Raw genomic sequence first — 18177 nt, 5'->3', positions numbered from 1 at the left:
TAATTTAGATACGTCAAACACACCTCACAGCACCGCATCACAGTTTTAAAAGTGACGCGCCAAACAGCTTTTTGCGTTCCAACTCACCTCACAGCACCACAATTTTATGTGGGTGTTTGGCAGTGCGTTCAGTTGCACCACACCTCACAGCACCACAGTTTTGGTGACACGCCAAACAGTTTTTGTGTTCCAACTCACCTCATAGCACCACAGCTTTTTACCTCACAACACTCCCAAACGCTTACAATATATGTTGAATTGTCATACGTAATCAAATTAGGTCAATTATTTTATTTTAGATTAATGTACAATACAAACGTTAAGTAATTTTATATTAATATTATTAGTCATCTAATATAACCGTAATTTAGATACGCCAAACGCACCTTGCAACACCCTATCACAGTTTTAAAATTGATGCGCCAAACAGTTTTTTACGTTTCAACTCACCTCACAGCAGCACAATTTTATAATTCACAGCACCGCACAGCACTCCACGGCAGTTGACAGCACTCCCAAACAAGCCAATTAATACTTTCAGAAATCAGGCACACGCGTCGGTATTTGAAGATTTGGAATTGCTTCCTTATATGATCCCGCTTCGTTATCCTATCCGGTCAACTTTTGTCTGTTGTAGGACGGAATCAAATTAATAATAGACTTTTTTTTACCGGGAACGCCTCAGTCCAGTTGTCACAATCCAATTTTAAATTTGGGATGGCCACCCCGTATGTATAATGGTTCATCAATTTAGTTCTTAATCGAAGTCTAGTCTATAAGTAAGATTGGATCAAAACTCATGATGGAACTCTTAACCCTTCTCAGATAGCAAATCTGTGCCATTGACATCCAACTCACGAACTTAGAAAATCCCAAAAAATTACGTCACGTCCCATTGGTTCAAACTCCTAACTTAAGGGATCTCTCAGCTCTCAGCTCTCAGCTCTAAACAGACTAAACCTGAAGATATAGCCAGCCATTAAGGAAAAAACTTATACATTAAGGGAAAAAAAGGCCGCTATATTTGAGAGCGGCAAAATAGGAAACTACATGAATGCTTCCAAAAGGCAGCTCAGATGTTTTGTTTGTTTGCGTTGCCTCCCTTTAAACAATTAAACCCACCGCGTAACACAACCATTTGAACCGATTCGTCTCATCTTTGAAGACCTCAACGCGAAGTTTCTCTTTGCTTTTGCTTGCTTTCTCTTTACGAACATGGCCCGTGTGTTCTTCCCATGACCTCGCTCTTCCTCAACAATTCTGCAAACACAATATTATTTGATTCTCTATTAAGAATTTCACTCTTTGAAGTGTTTTCTTTCCTTCTATATTTCTGATAATTTGTTATCCAGTGTTTTCTGATATTGAATGGCAATATTGGAGTCGCCGGAGAACGGAGGTGCCACAGCGACCACAATGACTGGTCACTTGAACGAATCGTCGGATAATTTGTCGCTTCGGAGCAGGCCTAGTGCCAGCTTAAATACGACTGCGACTGATTCTAGTTCCAAGACAAGTTCGTCGGAGGCCGACTATTTGGAAGGAGATTCGAGTACAGGCGAAGGTGACGCCAAAAACGGATGCCAGGAAGGGCATGATCGTGGGGATGGTGCAGTGAACGCGGAGAGGATTGACAATCATGAGAACCGAGTAGGATCGGATGCGAGATTCACGTATCGACCGTCGGTACCGGCTCATCGCAGAATAAAGGAAAGCCCGCTTAGCTCGGATGCAATCTTCAAACAGGTTTGGCCACTGTGTGCACTTTTTTTTTTTTTTTTTTGCTAAATTCAGTATCGCGTATTAGATATGTTCCAATTGATACGAAATTTATCTCTGTTTGTTTAGTGGAAATTTGGCTTTTGCTTTTTTGCTGTGGAAGGCGTAAAAAAAGTTTTCAGTTTGCTGTTAGGCGGACTCCGCCAAAAAATTATTCAATAATCACTATACGTTGGGGCTTCACCATAAAATTAGTGCCATTCGCCATTTCTTTGTGTCACAGATTCCTGGAGTTGTCCTTCTCTTTGATTTGAAGTAGACACATGAATATTCAAACATTTGATGTACGCAGTGGGTTGGATAGGTTATATTATAGACTTAAATTTTTTATGCTTTAGGTCCTATTTAAAGCTAATTGTTTTTTTTTTTGCGAAAATGTGTGCAGAGTCATGCAGGTCTCTTCAATCTCTGTATAGTAGTTCTTGTTGCTGTGAACAGCAGGCTGATCATCGAAAATCTAATGAAGGTCTCCCTTGTTTATTGTTACACTTACTGGTCTGATTGTTGTTAGTTGCATGATAACTGACTTTTTTTAGTTTTATTTGGTTTAATGTTGCAGTATGGATGGTTAATAAGGACTGGGTTTTGGTTCAGCTCAAGATCATTGAGAGACTGGCCTCTTTTTATGTGTTGGTCATGTCTTCTGACACTTAATGTTTCACGTGATGTATATTGTGTGCATCTTCATGTTTGTTTGAATCTATATTTGACATGTTTTTTTTCATTGCAGCCTCACTCTACCAATATTCCCTCTTGCTGCTTTTCTGTTTGAGAAGTTGGCTCAAAAAAATTTAATATCTGAACCTGTGAGTATTTTGTATCCAGCTATGGCATGTCATAAGTGTTCTTGCACATTAATTTTTCACCTCTGTTTTTGAGTTGTACGTTTTTCTTTCCTAGTTGTTCTAAATAACACTGCTTACTAGAATGTAGTGTGATCTGTAGGTCAGTGAACTCCATCAAAGGCTTATTTGTAACTCTAATGTTACAGGTGGTTGTTTTACTTCATGTGCTAAACACTACAGCTGCTGTTTTATATCCTGTTTATGTGATTCTAAGGTATGTTGTCCTCTTCCTACCCTTGTCTCCTTATGTTTGGAAAATTTGCATAGATTTTGAAATTGTGGGTCTTAAAATTTTTATTTAGTCCTTGGAATTTGGGGAAGTATCTATATCAGTTGTTGAAGCTTTATTTGAGCATTGATATTCACAAATGCAGAATTTTGATGTTTTGTAGAACAGTTTGCATGTGAACATCTCACATAGTATTCAGCACATTTTAAAGGTTTAGTTGTAGACTTGAAGAACTTTCTTAAGCCATTGAAGGCCTCAGGGAAGGGAGGAATCGTCAAGCCTTTTGGACCAAGGCAACTAAGATTTTGATGGGAATAACTAATCGCCTTATTGAGAAGATCATCATTTGATATACATTCAATTTAATGATTGAGATTACTAGTGTGGTTGATATCATACCATAATTTTGTAGAAGTCGGTTTCCTTGTTCATTTTATTTGAGTGAATTTTAGTTAGAATGTTTGATTTGTATATTGAATATGTCTTGCAGGTGTGATTCTGTCTTTATGTCTGGGGTAACATTGATGCTCTTTGCATGTATTGTGTGGTTAAAGTTGGTATCTTATGCTCATACCAACTATGATATGAGAGCCCTTGCCAAGTCTGTTGAAAAGGTAACAGAAAAGTTTCTTGCAAAGCTTCCAGGTAGTTATCTACCATTTATTCATTAGGGAAAAAGAAATAGAGACTAATATAATAACTTTGTGCCCCTGAAATTATTTATGCATGATACTTATCTATTACAAGCTACTGAGGTTGTGTGTAAAACAGTGTCAGCTGGGATTTATGCATTGTGATCATCACTTATGTCGTGAATTCCTTTTCACTTCTATCTTGTGGTAACTGTCTGATTTAACATCACTTCTTTTCTCACTCAAATTTAGAAACCAGGAATGCTTCTATCCTCTCTCATATCCCTCTCATGTGCTAAGCGTGGGTGCATGTTTCTCTATTTTGATGAGCTGTACTGATGGTTGATCAAAGATTTTTCCCCTATTCTTTGATGTGGCTTTATGGTGATGTTAGGGGGAAATGCCATCAAGCTCTCTGAACATGGATTACTCAAATGATGTCAATATCAAGAGTTTGGCATATTTTATTGTTGCCCCCACATTATGTTACCAGGTAATAGTTCTTTCACAACAATTTGACAGTACCTTTTTAGAGTGTATGCATGTATTCTTATGATGCTACTCATTTTGGTGTGCAAATCATGATGTGTTTCAGTAATTCTAGTTGTAATGGGTTCATAGTTTTAGCCTAACATTGTGACACAGTATCCTTTATGTTCTTGTTGATTCATTGTCATTGTAGATTAGCTATCCTCGTACACCATATGTTCGCAAGGGTTGGGTGGTTCGTCAATTTGTCAAGTTGATAATATTTACTGGACTTATGGGATTTATAATTGAACAAGTAAGTAATGAGCTGTTTTGAAGTGGTCTTTGCTACATATGCATTTTTAAATCTGTATGGAAATTTGACATGATTTATTGATGTGTTTTTGCAGTATATCAATCCTATTGTCCAGAATTCACAACACCCTTTGAAAGGGAACCTTTTATATGCCGTTGAGAGAGTTTTGAAGCTTTCAGTCCCGAACCTCTATGTTTGGCTCTGCATGTTCTACTGCTTTTTTCATCTTTGGTGTGTTGACTTTCCTAGATTAATTTAAGAGCAAACTCTTTGGGTTTTCTGAAGATGTTTTGTCATCAACGTTCTCTTTTCCTAGTAAAGAGATTAATTCTCTCTTTCTCTGTGTGAGCATTTGTCCCAGCACATGGGCATAAATGCATGTTCACACAAGCATCTGATTTTAAGTTTTATAGTTGTTGGACATGATGATGGTGTTTGGCATGTATAATGTTATGTATGGGTTTCTTCAAACAGGTTAAACATACTTGCTGAACTTCTTTGTTTTGGTGATCGTGAGTTCTACAAGGATTGGTGGAATGCTAAAACTGTTGAGGAAGTAGGTTTTTATTGATGAAATAATTTTCTTTGGTTGTATGCTTAACAATCTTGTGCTGACTGTAGCCTATGAATTGTTTCTGTTTGATGTTTATATCTCCTGATTTCGTGGTTGGCATCAGTACTGGAGAATGTGGAATATGGTATGTTTCTTTCTCAAAAACAATAAAAGTTTTTTTTTTTTTAATAATGCATAGCTGCACACTAATTTGTTGCTATTTGTTTCCTAATGTAAAAGGCACAAAAAAAAAGAAGAAGGTGAAAGTGCTAGCCGAGTGATGGATATTTATCACTAGTAATTAGAAGACGTAGATTTGAAAGGAAAAAAATGTTTCAAAGTTACTATGAAGTATGTTTCAATGGATAAAGACAAGTTAATGAGCTCCAAATATCAGTCTAAATTTCACCAATTGCTCCCCTGCATTTTTTGTATAGCATGCCATATTCTCTTATTCTTTGAGCTTAATTTTGTTGACTCAATCTTGAAAGACCATTGTTGGATGTTTTATCTTTGCTCATCCATCAGCTATTGCATGCGAACTGTTTCTTGATGCAAGATGATGTTTCATGATTTCTTAGCTGCATTAGATGAAAGAAACAAACAGAAAAGTTCTTTAAAGTCCATTACTGATGGAATTATAATTTATTACAGCCGGTTCATAAGTGGATAGTTCGTCATATCTATTTTCCATGCTTAAGGAATGGGATATCCAAGGTAAATTAATCTTCCTATGTGCCTAAACATCTTTAATTGCCCTTCTTGCCTCCTTTTATACCCTTACTGTGACAGTAAACAAACCTTGTTTATTGCCTCCATGTTTCATTCAATTTAATTTCATTTTTATCCTAGTTCAGGGTGTTGCTTTCGTCATTGCCTTCTTAGTTTCTGCCGTCTTCCACGAGGTATATTTTTTCATTTATGTAGTGTTATGTAAAAATCATCGTGTTGTCTGGGATGCTATCTATATAACATAAATCTTTCTTTATTTTCCTCTCTGTTTTAATCTTTGTAAATGACAATGTTTGATCTTGAAAGGCAATAGAGTTATTTTCTCCAAACTCATCAGCTTAACTTGCTCTTTCTTCTTGTAATTATATACAGATATTTCGGTGCAAAAACTTGGAGCACATTTAAGTGAAACTGTGGATATCAGTATTCTCTTATTGCAGAAAATGATGCATAATCAAACATTATACTTGTGGCCCACTTTTTGTTTACGTAACATGGATAAATATAATGGAATTTTGGAAGAGGTTCTTAGAATTAAATGAGTTCCTTTTATAATGGAGAAATGAAAATGTTTCATTGGATGTGTGGTCACACGAGGAAAAAAAATAGGATTAGAAATGAGATTATTAGATTTAAGGTAGGAGTAGCACCAATTGAAGCTAAGTTGTGAGGAAATCGTTTGAGATGGTATGAGCATGTTCAACGTAGAGATAACGGTGTAGCAATGAGGAGAATCGAAAGAATTTGCATAGAAGAGAGTAATGGCTAGAATTAGTAAGATTGTAAGAAGGGATATAAATGCAATAGGAGTTGATAAAAGTATGATCCTTGATAGAAATGAATGACGGAAATGAATACGCTTGGTTTCCCGTAGATTTCTTATAGACTCATGTAGCCGACTCTAAACTTTTGGGATAAAGGCTCGGATGATGATGATGTTGATGAGAACCCAACAGTGATAAGTTTCAAACATCTCAAAAGGGGATTAGTGACGTAAGAAATAAATGGAAATAAATATGTATGAAAGATGAGAAAACCAGTGTTTAAAGTGCTGGAAAATAGAATAGAATATGGAAATGTTCTTTCTTATTATTTTTTTTAGTAACCAAGAACAATTTAGCAGGAATGACCTTTGGACAACCCATTAAGCCCGAACTCGTAGGGGTGTCCACAGGGCCCGGTTATTTTTGGCAGGGGAGTGACCCGCCCGGTAACCTTGTTACCGGGTCTCGGGTCACCGAGTTACCGGATTTCCCGGACCGGGTTTCGGGTTACCCGATACCTTTAACAGGCCTAGCCCAATGCAAAAAAGCCCATCTGATAATTGAAAATTTGACATTAAAAGAGGTAACAGACTTCATCTTCATCAAACCCACTAGCCCCAATTCTTTTATTCATGATTCAACACTCGTTCTATCATGCAATGCATACAGGTGTCGATAGTGTCCTTTTCCCCTCTTTGTTTAGGAATTTGGTTTTCAATTGTTTAATCATTTTAGATCAAGGTGAATGAGAACTATGGCGTATAGTCGAATTGTGTTCATCAGTCTTCCTTACATTCTAGAGGTGTGAGCTCAGTGGAAGGAGCAGGTTCGCTTTGAGCTGGAGGCAGGACATCTACATCTATGCTCAATAATTCCGACATTTGCAGAAATAGATCTGCTCTTCATAGACAAACTTGGGATTTGCGATCCCATGTAAGATCGGTTCAGGGTCATGGGATCCTTTTCTATCAGATAGGAAGGGCTGTTGCACAAAACGTACTTCTAAGTAATTAGAAGAAATCATGTAACTGTAACGAAGGGGATTCCTATTTGTACAAATGGTACTTCGAACTTAGAACGAGCATGAAGAAATTTTAAAGAGAGCTAATTCCCCAAAAGAAAAGCAAGAGGAACGGGAGACGGAAGCCTTAATTAGTAATTAACAAGTATATTTATTATTTTACATTTGTTTTTTATCCGGTGACCCGACCCGATAACCCGAAAATCACAAAAATATAGACCCGGTACCCGACCCTATTATGTATTTTGCGGGCTGGGTTTGACCCGAACCGATAAAATTAGTTTCGGGCCAGCCCGATAAACACCGGGCTGGTCCGGGTCACCAGGTTTCAAAACCCGTTGGACACCCCTACGAACTGGAGCCAGACCAGGCACGCGCAAACCCTCCAGGTTAGTTGGGCCAAGGCCTAGCACAAAGTCGCAAACCACTTGGAAATAGATGAGCCAGCTTAGAATTGAACTCCGACCTCAGGCGAGATTCTTTACGTCCTAAATCCGGAAAGATAACTAGCTAGGCTATCGCCAAGTGATTGTCTTTTTTATCTTTACCTAATATTTCAAAATTTAAAATCCTAAGCTTGAAGAGAAGTTGCAGGGAGTTGATTTTATGTAAAAGTGGTAGTTTTTTCATTGATATTTTTTTTCTCGAGTATGATTTTTTGGTTAAACCTGGTTTGTTGAATCGTTTTCGTGGCTGAACTACAGTCCCACTGATTTTCAAATTGTGGTTTGCAGTTAAGTTTATGTAGACATCAAGTCAAGTTTGTGTGGTTATGTTTCTCCTGCATAAGAGTAATGAGGATGTTATTTCTTGCTTTATTGGCATTTAAATATTTTCATTCATCTGCAGCTATGCATTGCTGTACCCTGTCACATCTTCAAGTTATGGGCTTTCTTTGGAATAATGTTTCAGGTAAAGCTATTTTAATTTATAAGTTATATCGTTTGTTAGGATAGTGCTGGCTTCATGAATCTGCATGCTATAATTAAGTCGGGATCCCTCAGTTCGTTCTCATTGTTTCACCTGTAGTTGCACAGAAAGAAATTGATCTGGAAATAGATTTCTCGTTCTCTTTTTCATTTCTAAGTAATACTGGACGTGGTGTTTAAGGAAAAAATTTTACAAAAATTTATCCAGGTTCCCTTGGTGTTGATCACAAGTTATCTGCAAAATAAGCTCAGAAGCTCAATGGTATGTCTGCTTCGACTCTTTTACTATCGGCAATGGCTGTGAGTTTTAACAGTTCCATTTGTTGTCAAAATGTGGTATTTTTGTCCTAATTTGATTAGGATTAGAAATCTCGACTTTTAGACTCTGGGAGTAATTTAAGGCCTTAGTCTTCAACAGTTCAGATCCATAGACCAATAATATGACTTCATAGAAACAAAAAATGAAAGTGGTAGAGACTTTGATTACTGTTTGATATGATTGAGAGTGTGAGTGATCCAATGGGATATGGAGAAAAAGTAAGATCTGCCCAAGAATACGACGGGGCAATTATCGAAATAATTCTGGTTATTAAGTTTTAGAATTTCTACAAGCTTATTGAGCAACAAGACACAAAAGCTTAAATGATAGAGATTCCAAATTGGAACTTCTTGGCTCTTGAGTCTTGGTTAGAAAAAGAATAATTCGCTTTTGGAACCAATGATATGAAGGATGGGCTATCCTAAGTCTGATTTTGTGATTGGCAAACCTATGTTCATTCATTGCTTCCATCGATATGGTTGTCTTCTATTTTTCCCTTTAGGGACCAACAAAGAAAGAAGAACAAAGCAGTGGTTGAGTTTCCTCCAGATGACATTAAAATATACTACTGGCACAATTTTTCTGTCATCAACATATGATCATGATCTTATAGAAGTTTATCAAACTTGCTTCGTTTATATCTTCATACCAAAGCTCCCTATTAACCATTTTTAATGAAAAAATGATTGCTATCTACTCAAATGATACTTCTAACAGGAGTTTGAAACCTACATGCATCTAGAGGAGTTCAATGCTTTATGAATCGTTTGCGACTATGTTGTCATAACTCCTAATAAGGAACTCTTTTCTTATGTACAATTAAGGCCTGAAGATTTTGCGTTGCTTTGGTCCCCTCGTTACAGTTCTTGTGCATCAGTTGTCACTTACCTATAAAAGCCCTTATATTTATTACATTAAAAAAAAAACCCTTATATTTATAGCTTTTCTCACTCTGGAATCATTGTTGTCTTACTGTATTGAAGTATGGATGCTCTATCACAAGATTGGACAATTATATGAGGATTAACTTTTAAATCTCTCTAATTGCGCTGCTCCTCCTGTTTACAGAAATAAATATCTTTTTAAGACCTTTTGGTTTTTGTTCTCTCTCTCCCTATTCCTTTTCCAATACCAGGTGGGAAATATGATGTTCTGGTTCTTTTTCTGCATTCTCGGTCAACCTATGTGTGTACTTCTATATTACCATGACCTGATGAATCGCACTGAGAAGATGGAATAGAGAGAAGTTCTATGTCTGACCTGCAAGATAGAACACCGGTGAGTATACTGCTATTTTTCACTACCTGGTAGCCTTGTTGACACGCAGCAAGGTTCTGTGTTCTATTACATTTCATTTCCATGTATAGTGCCGCCTCCTGCTGTGATACATTCATGATGAATATACGCTGTTCCTTCGACAGCCAGATTTTGACAATTTACTCATGTACAAGCAATTTTGATCTGCTAATTTACTAGCTGAGATGAGTTCCACCATACTTCAGATTCGGTTATGCTGAGGCCATAATAATCTTGAACTAAAGGCTTCTAATATATTAAGTTAGCATGCAATTGAGGACGCTAAAATAATTATTTGTTTAAGGAAAGTTGTTAAGATGGCACTATCTTCATGAGAGAATGAGGTGAATGGATGATTAGCCATAAGCGCGTAAACATAAATAGTATTTGCAATAAGGATGGCTCAACTTTTGGAACCAAACGTGCTATAGGTCATAGAAGATGATCTAAAAACGTCGATTTAGGAGGGGAGACTTAGAAGTAGATGTATACTGCGATTTATAGTAGGAAAGTGTCTTAACGTTTCCCGGTTGCTCAGTGGAGCATACAATGCCCAAGGACCTGATATATTATCCTATTCATCTCATGTTGAGGTATGTCCAACGCCTCGGCCTCATTACTCATTACTTGCGAGAAAAAATGGGACGTCTATAAAGGTCGCATGTCTCTAACTCACAGCTAGTAACGCCTATCAAAATGTTCATAATTCAATATTCAAGAGAATGTTTTGTGGATTGTTTTTGGGCCTCACTTGAAAGAACGATCCCATCACAGACCTTCTGGATGATGAAAAAATGTTCTGACAACCATAGGGGTTTTAAATCTCTTTTCAAGGCACTTTCCATCCACTAACAAGCTCGGCGTTCATCTCTTTTGGAGACATTTCTCTGTAACATTTTTTTTTTTTTTTTTTTGAGATAGCAGAGGTCGTCATGGACTAATGACAACGCATGCTAGCAACAAAAGGAAAGCGTGATTTCCTAACGCGACGGAAAATTATGAGCACGAACCACAGGCAGCTTTAAAGATACCATCATCGTTACACAATTGGAATTATTTTCACCAAGTTCAACGAAATCCCAGCATTTTGTTCTTTCCACAGAAATATCAAAATTATTAAAACCTGAAGTCTATAAGCACTTCAACGCTGCAACCAAACTTCCAAATGCTTCTGCCGCAACATGCACTTGAGCTAAAATTGAAGCAAATCAAAAACCACAGAGTAAAAGTTCGCGGTCAATTTACAGAGCCATAAAAAAATTTAAGCTGAGATGTGGCATCATTGATAATTTTTAAATTGGACAAAAAAAAACCCTGAGAGATAAGGTAAGTCTGTCGCTGAGGGAGGAGAGAGCGACAAAGGCGGAAGATGAAGCACAGTGTAGCCATGTAACACAGTAAACACACAGACCTTTACAGAAAAGGAACCTTGTTTTAAACTTCGTGCGGTTGACTTTGGATATTCAGACTTGTTTCCGCATGACCATTAAATGCTTTTGAGTGCCAATATCCAAAACCAGAGTTCCCCGGGCAATGAATCACAACTCTTAAAACTCAATTCCAACATAACATCTATCCCACCGCAAGCCTAAAAGAAAACGGGCCAAATTCACGATTTACAGCACTTCACACCAACGGACATCTAATAATGAACCCTATCATCACCATCAAAGTGCAGACTCTCAATACCCTTAAGGGTAGTTTCATAGTTCTTTGCATGAGAGGTAGTTCTTCCTGATGATGGATGCCTGGGATCAGAGGATCCCACAGGAGACTGCCCACCTGACACCCTGTGTAACGCTGGAGGGCATGCTTCTATCGTGGAAGAGCGTTGAGGATCTGTCTCACTTCCAACAAATGCATCACGGCTGCTAGAAACAGCAGGTCGCCTTAAGGATCCACTTGAACGCCCCAAAATGTTGGAGCTTGGAAACTGCATGGCCTTAGAGATCACGTTTAATATAATGAAACATAAAAGTGAAGTGCAAAATATCAGTATTAATGAAAATGTTCACTATTATCAACCAATGTAGCATGAATGAATCTAAAAGAACATGACCAAATCAATCAGAAAGAAGCTACTAAGCATACTGATTCAAAATACAGACAAATAAATAGATCGAGAAGGGATTATGACAGAATCATATATAATTAAAACAAGCCATCATTAATTAAGTAATGTGCATCGGTCAGACAAATAGACAAAAGGCACCATGCATAAATTGGAGTAAGAAAGGTTCATGCATCACCCATAAATGAAATTGTGATCATCAAAGTTGAATCCCTAAAATTCAAACAATTAGACAGAGATCAACAAAAAGAAAAACATAGTTGAAAAGAAATCCAAACAACTTACTGTGGCATCTTTAGCAATTGAAGAATCATGTGCAACTGGATTCTTCTGTTTTAAAAAATTTCCAGAATTTAAAGGTCCTGATATTCTTCGCCGCGAGGAATCCATTGAAGACAGACCAGGAGGCCGGCTTTCTTCCCCTGCCAAAAAAGAGTAAATAGCATAAATCCCAAGCTTATGTTGAACAAAAGACCATGTTTCCACAATGGTGAATAACTAGAAATTCCTCTGTTTATTAGATCAAAATAATAGAAAAGAAATGATAATAGAATAGTCAACTCGGTTCACATGAGGGAAAGCATAAGAAACTCTTCCAACAGTATCATCCATTAAGCTATGTTCATCTATAAGTCAACATTTATATAGAGCTACCAAGGAACACAGAGATTACCTGCATGTCTGTCAGCAATTGCAATGGCCGGAGGCATTCCAGAACTAGTGCCAGGTCTAGCACCCTAAAAAAAGACGAGCATAGTAGAAATCAGCATCATTACATAGATGACTGATACAAAGAATTCATTATATGAAAACGCTTACAACAGCACGAGCCGGAGGAACAGCCAGCTGCGACTGCTGATACTTCAATATGGTCCAATCAAAGACATAATCAAACTGGAAACCTGTGTAACAAAATGAAATCTCACACTTGCAATAATTTTGGACCAAAATTAAGAATTAAATAAGAAAATTGTTCAAACCTTCACGAATAAAAAGGTCTCGAAATATTCTTTTCAGGTAAGCATAGTCTGGCTTATCATCAAATCTAAGTGAACGGCAATAATGGAAGTATGAAGCAAATTCTGATGGATAACCGCGACATAAGGCCTGGATAGGGATTGTATCTCATGTAAGAGTTTCATCAATATTAGGATCTACTGTGCATACTATGTATTAATTCAACACTGACCTCAATTGAGGTTGAAACTTTTTTTTCACTAATTTTCTCATACTTCTGCTTCTTTGTTCCTGCTTTCAGTCCCTGCCATGGAAGACTGAGACAAAGAAGGGAAAGGAGGGAAAGACAGCATCAAACGAAGTACTGGAAAAAAAAGCACATAGGATGGCAAGGTAAGGCAGAAAGCAAAATCACCTTCCTCTCAAGAAGTACATAAGCACATAACCAAGAGACTCTAGGTCATCCCTCCGGCTTTGCTCTACTCAGTTCAAAAGCAAAAAGAAACAACCAATAGAAGAACCAAAGAGAATGACACTTAATAAAAAATTAGCAGATTGAAAATTATGTCAATTTCAAAAAGAGAGACAAGGCTAACCAATCCCAAGGTGAGTGTTCATGCTTGCGTATCTTGCTGTTCCTGTCAAATTCTTATTCTCCCTGTATGGTTTATGATCCAATTCAGTGAAAATACAGCATATTAGCCACTATGGACAGACAAAAGCCTTGAATAGACAAAAGACCTTGAATGGACAAATAGAGCAAGAGGCCATCTCATGCAGTTACCCAATGCCATCAACGGCAAATTGAAGTATAGGTAAAGACAAAAGTAAATGATCAAGAAGCAAAGAGAATAACCGCAATATAGTTGAATCAGATGTAATGGCATCAAGTCCAATACTACAACACCACTGACACAATTCTCATCGCTTCACAGAACTTAATGCAGAAATGAAAGAAATCACACTTGAATAATGTAACCATAAATACAAATCTTTTTTTCCAGCAATATATCCAACAAAAAAATATTCGAATAACACTTAGAGTGTGTTTGGAAATAGTTTCCTTTTTTAGTTTCTAAAAAGGATTTTGGAAATAGTTTCTAATAATTTTACAAAACTTCATTTTGCTGTTTTGTGTCTTTGCTTTTTAAAAACAAAAAGTAGTTCTCTCATTTTCAAAACATGTTACTAGAAACATGTGCCAAACAAATTTTCACAATCATTTTTGTTTTCAAAACTCCAATCAAACACATTCATAGTCTTTTGGCATCATATTGGTACGAAACATTCTACGGAGCCTAAACTTCATCAGGCAGTGTATGCTCCAAGATTTTTAAAAAAATAGATAAAATGGAGTTGAAAACACTGGGACTAAACAATAAACGTAAGGTACTAAATGTCTAGCTAAATGACACAAGGAAATAACTGCCAAAACTCACAGGAGAATCACATAAGTTGAGAATTACATAAGTTACGATGCCGTCTATATTACAAATGGGAAATACTGCTAGTTGATAGAAATATGTTCTCGTTACATTTATTATGAAATCCGTACATTGGCAATTAACAAATACACTCCTTACCTGTAAGGAATATGTTGATGGGTTGAACTATCCCGATATTTCTTAGCCAGACCAAAGTCAATGACGTAGACCTAAATGCAAATTGACAATCGTCAACGTTATAATGCTGGAATTGCAGGAGGAAAACAAAAGAAGAGAAATATTTAAATGAAGATATAAAATTTTATCCTACCTGATTTGCACGCCTTCCCAAACCCATAAGAAAATTGTCAGGCTTAATATCCCGATGCAGAAATGATTTTGAATGGACAAACTCCACACGATTGATCTTAAAATTCATTAAATGCAAAATTAATTGAAAAATATAAGAAACTATACAAAATAACAAGGTAAATGTACAATCAATGAGATATACCATCTGATCCGCAAGCATAAGAACTGATTTCAAAGAGAGTTTCCTAGTGCAGAAGTTAAACAGATCTTCAAGACTAGGTCCAAGCAAATCCATCACTAGAACATTGTAATCTCCCTCAACTCCAAACCATCTAACATTGGGAATTCCAGCTGCCAAATAAAAGATAATCAGGAGAGAGGACAAAAATAGCCAAAATCAACCTGGTCATAAAGCCTACTAATGAAAAATATTCGCACTAAATGAAAAGCGTTATTACTTCCTCCCTGTAAGATTCTGTATAACTTTGATTCATATAGCAGTTGAGGATGCTTTGTCTTAACATTTTCCTGAAATTGAAAAGCCATATTAGCATCTAAAACACTCAAACAGGGGGAAATAATCACTATGGATAATGCACAAAAAAAGGAAAGAAGAAGCAACAAAGAAAGTTGAAGAAACATATATCACTACCGTGAAAAGGAACTCCCATTATTTACTGAGCATGTAAAATGTAAACCAACCAAAAACCTAATTCCTTTCAACTTAAAACCTCCATTTGGACATATCTAGCAAAATATATAATCAAGTAGGAACCATTTTACAAGAATTACATGAAGAAATAGAAATAACAATAACATTTCATAGATTTGAAAGAAAAAAATAACACTCTGTTTCACCTGAAGAACCCAAGTATTTGAAAGCCATGGTAGGAAAATTCAAAAACCAAATAAAAATAGCAACCAGCTTTAAATTTGAGTACACAATGTTTTCCTGCTGTTATTCAAAATGTTGGAAACAGGAAATTATTTCATAAAAAGTTCAAGATAACAGTTGAATCACCGAGTTATTTAACCTGCATTTCCACTTCGATGGAATAGGTAAACTCACAAAGTCCAAAAGGCAAACCAACACTAAAATTGTGCACATCATCAAGAGTTACGCGCCTATAAAGACTGAAAATATCCCAAATTTCTTGCAAACAATAATTCTACAAGACATTAACATCCTCAACTTGAAGAAGCGACTGAAGCGAAAAAAACTTACAAGCTTAATGGCAACTTCTTCATTAGTCTGAATATTAGTACCTGCAAAACAACTCAATCATCAATTACAATCAAGAACACCAAACAAATCGCACAACTGTCAAAAGAAGGAAAAACAACACCGAAGAATAAACACAACGTACCAAGATATATCTCTCCAAACGAGCCGCTACCGATCTTCCGACCTAGTCGGAACTTATTCCCTACACGAGGTTCCATGGACGCAATAGCACTCACAATCGAAAATCCAGCTACCAAACCCTAATTCACCAAATAGGAATCTGACAAACAACACGCAGAGGCCAAAGAACCGGTGATGCAAACAACGCACTCTCCCACCGAATCAAGTGAAAGCAACGACAAATCGACGAAGCTGAGCGAGAAAATTAAGAATCGTAGCGATAACGAAACAAGGAAGAAGTCATCGGAGATCTAGGGTTTCGTGTTGATTTTTCTACTTTTCTAGAGGGGAAAAAAAAAATCTCCTAATCTACGACTACGAGGCTTGGTTAATAATTACAAAGAAATAAATTTGGATTAAAACCAAAAAAGGAAGCTGTTGCTGTATGGTAGTGGGAATCGTGGCTCTAAATGCTCTATCTCTCTCTAAAAACTTTCCTTTATTCTCTCTCTTCGTTCTATCTGGTTTTTTTTATTATTTTATTTTCTAACTCTATTAGATTGAGATAAATACGGAATTAGCCCCTATAATTTATTTTTTGGATAAAAAAACCCTTTAATCTTTTTTCTTTATCAATAAAGCCCTTGCACGTACAAGAATGATGCATGTGGATGAGAAAAATAATTCAGCATGTCATATGTCACAAGAACAAACTCTACTTGTATCGCGTGTTTACAACACGTGATGAAAATTTTACTGTCAAGACTGCGATTTATTAGAATTTATAGATTCTCCATCTTTGTACAAATCTTAAGTTGTGTTAATTTTTGCAGAGCTAAAAATATTTTTTCTTCTCCATCAACTATGCACGTAATTTCATTTTCATCATTAAACTATTTTTATTCTCAATTTCGTCCCTCAACTATGAAAATAATTCATATGACTTCATCAAGGGTTTACATCAGGCAGGATCCTGGGTTATCAGTGCAGGTCAAGTCGGACCCTATTTGTTTGAATCACAAGGACTCGACTGACAACCCTATTAAGAGTTATCGGATAACGGAGTCCTGGACAATCGGGTTATCAGATTACCCAATAACACTTAACGAGTCCAGCCAACACATACATTTTTTTACGGGGCAAATTTAACAAGGCCCAACCCACATTGCCAATGAGCTTCTTTGTGCTTTTACAGTTTTACAGGCCGTTTTTATGTGTGTTTTCTTTGTACGATGTGTGGTATCTAAATAGAACTAACAATTTACTTCGATGCAGAATAAGAACATATTTGTTTGGGTGCGATCATCACCACTGCGTCTTCTTCTTCTTCATCCCAAGCATCGATGGCGTGTAAGATGTTGAACCCTGGCACATCAAACCACATCATATGACTGGCTGTTTGTTTCCATTCTTGTCGAACCAAAAGAAAGTCAAGCTTGTGTTTGCTTTGATTAAGTTCAGTTGGCTTAAGTTAAGTTTGACTCACGGGTTTGGTTAAGAGAGACTTTGGTACTTTCGCCCAATGTGCATCGTTTGCTATATATATATAATTGAAATATCAAATATGTATTGTACTTGAGTTGAGTGGACGGTCGACGATCTTGTTTTCTTCTCAGCTATATATTGATATGGCTCCTCCAAAATGTATCTTCTTATAATTCAAACCGTATCCCTCTCCAAAGGGGAGTTGGACTTTATTAAGATTTGGTGTCCTATTGGACTCTTAATCATTGGACTTGGTCCATACCTACTTCGATTGTGTAGAGACATTACCAAGGTCGGACTTCGGTATGGTAGGAGTTGGGTCAAAGTTGTTGACTTTGGTATGAGTTCATGTGTGACCAAAATAGGTACTTCGGGATAACCGAAGTGTATCCTTCGGTTCTTTCTTTATCCAGGCCTAGCTGACACTTGTGTGGCCACGTGACCTATTTCTATTGGCGGGCGTATTTTGGTAATATCAGTATTATTTTTTTCACAAGTTCAAAGCCACATGTTGTTTGATGGATTTGTTGAAAATCTTTCCCTACTCACATCAAATGCTAAACTTACATGGAATAAACTTTCATAAACTTCTATGATCTAGGTGGCATGCCTAGTTAGCGTGCTTACATGACAAATAAAGTAAAAAGATAATATTTGTCTCTCTAATTCAACTTTGTTAGGGCACAAATTCCCTTACCTC

At 36.8% G+C, this 18177-nt stretch overlaps 2 protein-coding genes across 7 annotated transcripts; one reads left to right on the top strand and one right to left on the bottom strand.

Annotated features, from left to right (window-relative positions):
* The first annotated feature begins 1042 nt into the window (after nt 1-1042).
* Nucleotides 1043-10062, top strand: LOC119992963 (diacylglycerol O-acyltransferase 1B-like). 3 transcript variants are annotated; one of them, XM_038839812.1, is made up of 16 exons: nt 1051-1746; nt 2165-2245; nt 2339-2412; nt 2510-2585; nt 2771-2838; nt 3344-3467; nt 3880-3978; nt 4168-4269; nt 4364-4500; nt 4744-4825; nt 4947-4967; nt 5477-5539; nt 5680-5727; nt 8189-8251; nt 8477-8530; nt 9723-10062. In XM_038839812.1, exons 1-16 carry the CDS (start codon nt 1369-1371, stop codon nt 9825-9827), a joined length of 1575 nt encoding a protein of 524 aa, XP_038695740.1. In that variant the 5' UTR covers nt 1051-1368; the 3' UTR covers nt 9828-10062. The 3 variants fall into 3 exon arrangements, 2 of the variants coding, with proteins under 2 accessions (XP_038695741.1, XP_038695740.1); XR_005466464.1 differs by lacking the exon at nt 9723-10062 and having other exon boundaries at nt 1043-1746; nt 5675-5727; nt 8477-8535; XM_038839813.1 differs by lacking the exon at nt 5680-5727 and having other exon boundaries at nt 1047-1746.
* A 990-nt stretch (nt 10063-11052) lies between these two features.
* LOC119993358 (casein kinase 1-like protein 1) lies at nt 11053-16475 on the bottom strand. 4 transcript variants are annotated; one of them, XM_038840468.1, is made up of 14 exons: nt 16015-16475; nt 15873-15913; nt 15106-15175; nt 14850-14998; nt 14667-14762; nt 14495-14565; nt 13508-13569; nt 13327-13390; nt 13144-13228; nt 12935-13061; nt 12777-12856; nt 12628-12691; nt 12240-12376; nt 11053-11825 (listed from the first exon to the last, which is right to left on the bottom strand). In XM_038840468.1, exons 1-14 carry the CDS (start codon nt 16088-16090, stop codon nt 11526-11528), a joined length of 1422 nt encoding a protein of 473 aa, XP_038696396.1. In that variant the 5' UTR covers nt 16091-16475; the 3' UTR covers nt 11053-11525. The 4 variants fall into 4 exon arrangements, with proteins under 4 accessions (XP_038696396.1, XP_038696395.1, XP_038696399.1 ...); XM_038840467.1 differs by having other exon boundaries at nt 12774-12856; nt 16015-16473; XM_038840471.1 differs by having other exon boundaries at nt 11053-11816; nt 16015-16471.
* Between the last annotated feature and the right edge of the window lie 1702 nt (nt 16476-18177).

Source organism: Tripterygium wilfordii, chromosome 23, assembly GCF_013401445.1.
Source record: "Tripterygium wilfordii isolate XIE 37 chromosome 23, ASM1340144v1, whole genome shotgun sequence".
Taxonomy (NCBI): domain Eukaryota; kingdom Viridiplantae; phylum Streptophyta; class Magnoliopsida; order Celastrales; family Celastraceae; genus Tripterygium; species Tripterygium wilfordii.
Note: the sequence above shows the minus strand (reverse complement) of the source record. Positions and strands in the feature narration are given on the sequence as shown.

Bases quoted from the DNA above. Each gene is read 5' to 3' on its own strand.
- LOC119992963 (XM_038839812.1), top strand. From the start codon at position 1,369: ATGGCAATATTGGAGTCGCCGGAGAACGGAGGTGCCACAGCGACCACA. The intron at 1,747-2,164 runs GTTTGGCCACTG...AAATGTGTGCAG, and splicing joins CGGATGCAATCTTCAAACAG to AGTCATGCAGGTCTCTTCAA. The intron at 2,839-3,343 runs GTATGTTGTCCT...TATGTCTTGCAG, and splicing joins CCTGTTTATGTGATTCTAAG to GTGTGATTCTGTCTTTATGT.
- LOC119993358 (XM_038840467.1), bottom strand. From the start codon at position 16,090: ATGGAACCTCGTGTAGGGAATAAGTTCCGACTAGGTCGGAAGATCGGT. The intron at 12,857-12,934 runs GTTTGAACAATT...TTTGTTACACAG, and splicing joins AGACCTTTTTATTCGTGAAG to GTTTCCAGTTTGATTATGTC. The intron at 12,692-12,773 runs GTAAGCGTTTTC...GTCTTTTTTTAG, and splicing joins TTCCTCCGGCTCGTGCTGTT to GGTGCTAGACCTGGCACTAG.